Raw genomic sequence first — 6,345 nt, 5'->3', positions numbered from 1 at the left:
CTTGCGACATTATCCACCTCCTCGAGCTGTTGCTACTCAGTCTCGATCAAACACAGCGTCGGCCTGCATACACTCGCCTGTTCCTGTTAATGTCAACATATGAGCAACGACGACAGTGAACTTAATACAGCTCTCACGGTCAACAAAAGTACGGTGATTTTAATACAGCTCTCCCGTATTCTCACAAAACAGCAATGAACCAACTAGTGGTATCGAATTCTATCACTGATATTAATTCTGGAGGAGGAGTACTGTAGTGTGTCTACCACTACAAAAATACAATTCCAATTCACTAATTTATAAGACATTTTAACTCAATCATATGCTGGGTACCTTTTCATAGAAGAAGGTTGAAATGGTCGATAACTCACTCCCCACAGTAAGGAATACAAATTTTTGCATCATTTCAAAGATTATAATTTTGCAATGCAAAATACAAAATTTGAGCGAAATCGGTTGAATGGTTCTTGAGAAATTGAATTTCAAAGAAGATATTTAAAATTTGATTCTCAGAAACGATTCCACAGATTTTGTATTTTGCCTTGTAAAATTATATTCTTTAAAATGATACAAAAATTTGTAATCCTTACAATTCAAAATTTTTTCGACCAATATTAAATAAAATAATAAATATTTGCTAAAGATTACTTTTAGCATGGAATTATCTTTGGATAAATGAATTTCATTTCCCAGAAAATTCCTACACTAACATAAAAAATTTTACGAGTTAAAAACTAGTAATATTTTAATATATCCATTTTTAACTGGTCCTAATTGCAACAGTAAGCTCATAGAATGTCAAGCACTTCTCTGAATACTTAGTAGAAACATAAAAGTTGGGTTAAAAACAAAAGAAACAGCCGTTATCCTATGTAATTATTAATACTTCGGATGACTAGTGATTTAAATTTAAAAAAATTACGTGATATAATTGATGTAAATCAGATGAACTTACATTATTCGTGAACGCAACGACCTATAGGGGACGTTGTTTTTTGAGGTGAATGACTGCTAGTAGAACAACACGATCATCAGTTGCACTGGAGATTTCTTCAGTATTGCATGGTAACGTTCCTGCCTTATTTTGGCTTATTAAATTTGAAAAAGAAAAATGTTTGATATTCTTTCTTATGCAAGCGAGTACAAAATGAATCGCTTTTTTTAGAGCAAAGAAAAAAGTTTATTGATACAATTTTTATCAAAAAATTTAAAGTTTCAATTAAAAAAAATCATTATTTGTAAACCAAAAAACGTAAAATAAAAAATTCTTAAGATATGAAAAAGAAGAAAAAAAAATTCTAAAAATTCTCCATGATGAAATAAAAAATTTTCACGAGGATTTTTTTTTTTGTCTCTAAATTCTTAATCAGACGTAGAAAATCATTTTTTTAGACTTTCCTGAAATTAGAAAAAAAACAACAATTATTTACAATTAAATTTCTTATTATAAAAATCATAACATTTACCTCCTTCATAAATCCGAAGAACTCCAAAATAAAATGTTCTTCGTTTGAAAATTTTATTCTTAAATAATACATACATAGATTATCACTTCATTACTTTATTATTCACTATTTGGCCAGTTGGCAAGTGCCTATTATAAATGTCGCCAAACTGTTTAAAGAAAGGTAACCTTTTTGATATTGCCAACAGATAAAGTAGCATTTCACTTTCTCTCCGCTGGAATTTGTGAGGTAATAATTGGATTATAATTGGATATAATTGGATTAAGTGAGCTATATGCTGAATTCTGTAAGCATCATAATCTTTTCACAGTGATAAACAATCACAACACATTTAATGAAAATTTCATTAACGGATTTATTTACGTTTAATTTTCTTATTTTCGAAATTTTTAATTGCGTATTGTATACTATATTACACTTAAAAGCATGGATGAAGAAGATTCAAATATCTCTATAAAAATGGAGAGTGATTTGAACTGCTTCGACTTCATCCGTGTAAAAAACGTTTATTCAGTAAGTTATCCAACAAGCTCCAAAAGTTCTTATGAAAATTCATCTGCTGATAGTGAATCAGGCAATAGCAATGACCACATTGTACACCAACAAATTGATCACGCAACTGTTTTGGATGAAATGAACTCTAATGATGACGATTTAAACATGGAGCGTATCTTGACACCAATTCAAAGCATTTCTAGAAATAATACTAAATCTTATGACCTTGCTGATAAAAGCATGTCACGTTTCACAAATTTTGTAGAAAGTTCTGGACATATCGTTAAAATACGAAATGCTGAAACTACAGATAGTGGAAAAGAATGTTATGTTTGTGATGTATGTAGAAAGCAATTTACTTCTAAGAGTAGTTTAAGTGTTCATTATGGATGCCATCCTCAAACTAGTATTCATAAATGTTCAATATGTGATGAAACTTTCGTCCAAGCAGCAGATTTTGCAGATCATTATGCTCAACATTGCATACAAGAAGAATATGATTGCATCACATGCGATGAAACATTTACTGAAAAATCAGAATTTGATGCACATACACAAATTCATATAAGTGAAACAAAAGAGTTGGAATGTAATATGTGTCATTCAGTGTTTAAAACAAAATGTGAATTAGCTGAACATAATAAACAGCATACTGTGAAACCTTATCAGTGTGCAATTTGTGATAAAACATTTAGGCTAAAAAGCAGCTTAAATCGACATGTTTTAGTGCACGGAGATAAGAAACCTTTTCAGTGTGAGATTTGTCATAAAGGATTCACACAAAAAATTACACTCAATAAACATTATCTAAGTCATGAAAAAATTAAACCGTATAATTGTGAAATATGCCCAAGATCATTCACCTCTAAGCCTAGTTTAGAATTACATTATGTGAATCATACAGGAGAGAAGCCATTTATATGCCTTATTTGTGATCGGGGTTTCACGAGCAAAAGAAATTTGAAACGGCATGGTTTGGAGCATATGCCAGGCCAACAAAGTGCTTGTGACATATGCGGTAAAGTTTTCAACACAAAGACCAAGCTCAACCTTCACACATTAGTGCATACAAATGACCGTCCTTTTAAATGCAAAATTTGTAATCGGGGATTTACATACAGCAGCCACTTAAAGCGACATCTTATGTGGCACAATAATGAGCGTCCTTTTGTGTGTGAGATTTGTGGTGATGATTTTCCTTCTAGGTTTCGTCTCAAAGGTCATCTAGAAAAGCATAAAGCGAGGTTAAATCGTGAGCCTCTTGATAGAGAGAATTTCATTGATGTAGCAAATGTTGTTGACATTGTGGACAATTACGTGGTTGTTGAAGCGCCTGAAGGGGATAATATAGAATTAATATTAGATGGCGATGTGGAAGTGATATATACCGATAATGTGGAATAATAAAATGATAAATGTGTAGCAAATATGATTGTAATTAATTTAAAAGTTATTTTTTGTAAATATTTAATCATAACTTTGTTTTGAACCTGTTAAAAAAGATATGTAATTGTTTTTCATGTTGAAAGATTTTATTTTAATCAGAAATAAATAGATAAAACAAAAAAATTTTTTGTCTTATTAATAAATTGTCCTATTAATTTAAGGATGTTAAAAATTTTATTCTTTTACCCTTCCTTCTCGCTCCTGTGAAAATGACGGAGTAAGGTTTCGCCCTCTATCTCTCGCTTCCGCGATATTTCCGGGCTGAAGTATTAGTAGTAACACGCCAATACGAATAAAACTAATTCCTTTCTTTTGCTGGGAAACATTTTATTTCTCATTTTAGACACCAGATGGCAGTACAAGGATATCTTTAAGGTAATTGTAGATAGTTAGTTTATTTTAAACTAGATGTCAGCACTAATCAAATATGTGTATAACAAAAATAGGCACTTTTATGTTTTCTTGAAAATTAACTGATCGTTAAGGGGTTAAGAAATAAATTATTAGGTAAAAATCAGATAACTTTTTAGAAATCATGTATGATTTTTAAAAAGTTATCTGATTTTTACCTAATAATTTATTTATTACATTTTAGAAGATGATTTTAAAGCAACAATACAGTTTTTTGTAAATAGGTTTATTTAACAGATAGTCTTAGATAAGACGTAGAATTCATATATTTTACTGATATCTGTTTAGAGAGTCATATCTGCATCTGTTACAGCTGCATTTCTCCTATAACTCCAGTAGAGCTTATAACAGAATACAAGAGTTTCATTATTAATGGGTTTCACTATAAGTATGCAATTTATGTGGTGATCAATTGGCGATCAAAATGGGCTGCAGGTGGCGCTGAGCAGAACTCTTTTCCTATGGCAACACTTCACATGCTTTCTTCATTAGCGTGTGGAAAGTCATAGAGGAAGGAAGTACGTTAGTTTCTCTCTTGATTTTCATATAGATTAAAATCTTTCAACTTGAAACACTATATGAAACTGAAAACTGCATTAAACTTAGTTCTAAAGAAAAGTATCATGGAAATTTTAAAAAATATTTTGATTAAATAAAAAGGAAAAATATTAAGAAAAGGGAAAATATCGTAGTACATTCCTATACAACTGAAAAGAGGAGGAGAGGGAAGGGAGAAGGGCTAAAGGCATGAAACCGGTCTCTCCCCAGATGGCGTATTCGAGTGTTGCGATCGCGAATGGCCAGTAAAAAAAAATTGGTGATTACTGTCTGTGTAAAAGTAGAAAAATGTAATAATTTTGTTCTAAGAGAGAGAGAGAGTTAAAAATAAGTTTTATGAGTTTATAAAGAGATTTTTATTGTATAGAATATGATATCACTACTGTAGGTCTGATTTCAAAATGAAGAACATTTGTAACCAAGCAAATAACTATAACCTTTAAGAAACAAATATTATACACAGTAGTTATTACAAATAGGAATACAGTATTTTTTCTTTCAAAATTGCCTTAACATGGTAAATAATATTTTTAAAGGAAATAATTACCCATAAAAATACTTTTAGAACAAAAAAATTATACATAAAGCAAGATTTTAGAATTTTTTTTTTAACTTTCAGTTTTAGAATAAATGGTTAGTATGCTTAATTTTTGCATTCTATTCTATTAGACCTTGTTTTTTTTTGCATTTGATTTGTCATATAGCTTTTAGTCTTTTGTTTTAATTATTTGCATCTTTTTTTTGTATTATTATTATTTAGCTACCTTCCTTAGAAATTGAATTAGTAAATCTTATCATCAAAATAAGTAGAATGTATCTAAGGTCAAATGGATGTTCCTTTTTTTACTACTACTTTCTGCAAAGAAAACAAAACAATACATTATCCTCTTGGAGAAGTTTTTTTTTCAATTTATAGTTAATTAAACTTTACCGTGTCAGATTTAATTAAATTTGGAAATGTTTTTATAACTGTTGCAATGTTTATAAATAAATTGTTTGTCAAAGGTAAGTGGGAGCCGAGGGGCAATTCCATGGTTACTTTTGTTACTTGCATTTACTTAACTATGGTTACTTTTGTTACATAGATGTTTTTTAATTTTATTTTAGTACATAAATAAACAGAAAATAAATGAACTAAAATGCAGTTTCCATTAAAAGGAAAACTAAAATGTGCAAAAATAAATGTTGCGAATGGTTATCTGAGAAATGTATGTATTTCTTTATTATTGAATTTGGTTATTTTTATACGGTGTGAAATGCTTATGCAAAATTTCATAAATAAATATCCTTTTCATAATTCATTCAAAATATTTTTACCAGAAAAGACATTGTTTTGAATCTCTTTTCTTCACAAACATTTTAATTAAATAATTAACGGATAATAAATTTAATTACATGTTTCGGATATCATAACTAGTTAAAAAAAGGTGCTAAGTCTAGTAATCCATGTGACTTTTCCACCAAATGCTAGGGTTCTGCAGAACGCCATTTGGGTATTGCTGTTCTAAACCATGTAATAAAATCTTCTTATTTTAAAGGAAGGTCAAATTATTAAATAATAGCTATAAAAAAGTTTTAAATACAAACATATTATTTATTATGAAAAAAATTCCTGGTTGTTACATTTCTTTTAGAAAATTTGATAAGAAATTTGCAAAGGACATTATGAGAGTAAATAAGTTTATATTAGTATATTTATTTAGTTTCTTTAAAGCAAAAATGTTTTTTAGAATTAATAACAGATTGAAAACTGAATTTTTTTTTGCAATTTCATCTTTTTGTAAAATAAACTCATGTTTGTGAAAATTGCAACACCATGAAGGACTTACGCGAGTGAGCTGAAATTTTCAGGAAATGCAAAGTAGAGCATAATATGCAAATGATTAGAATTTCAGACCCGTAGCGCATGCGTATGCTGAGCAGCGCCCTCTGAACGGCGGATGGATCCGAATAAATAGACGGCTGTAGC

The 6,345-nt window shown here is 29.6% G+C and overlaps 1 protein-coding gene across 1 annotated transcript; it reads left to right on the top strand.

Moving 5' to 3' along the window:
* Nucleotides 1-1,892: 1,892 nt before the first annotated feature.
* LOC107443506 (zinc finger protein 888-like) lies at nt 1,893-3,365 on the top strand. The gene has a single exon (XM_016057402.4). The coding sequence runs from the start codon at nt 1,893-1,895 to the stop codon at nt 3,363-3,365; it is 1,473 nt and encodes a 490-aa protein (XP_015912888.1).
* Nucleotides 3,366-6,345: the final 2,980 nt, after the last annotated feature.

Source organism: Parasteatoda tepidariorum, chromosome 9 (assembly GCF_043381705.1).
Source record: "Parasteatoda tepidariorum isolate YZ-2023 chromosome 9, CAS_Ptep_4.0, whole genome shotgun sequence".
In the NCBI taxonomy this organism is placed as follows: Eukaryota; Metazoa; Arthropoda; class Arachnida; order Araneae; family Theridiidae; genus Parasteatoda; species Parasteatoda tepidariorum.
Note: the sequence above shows the minus strand (reverse complement) of the source record. Positions and strands in the feature narration are given on the sequence as shown.

Bases quoted from the DNA above. Each gene is read 5' to 3' on its own strand.
- LOC107443506 (XM_016057402.4), top strand. From the start codon at position 1,893: ATGGATGAAGAAGATTCAAATATCTCTATAAAAATGGAGAGTGATTTG.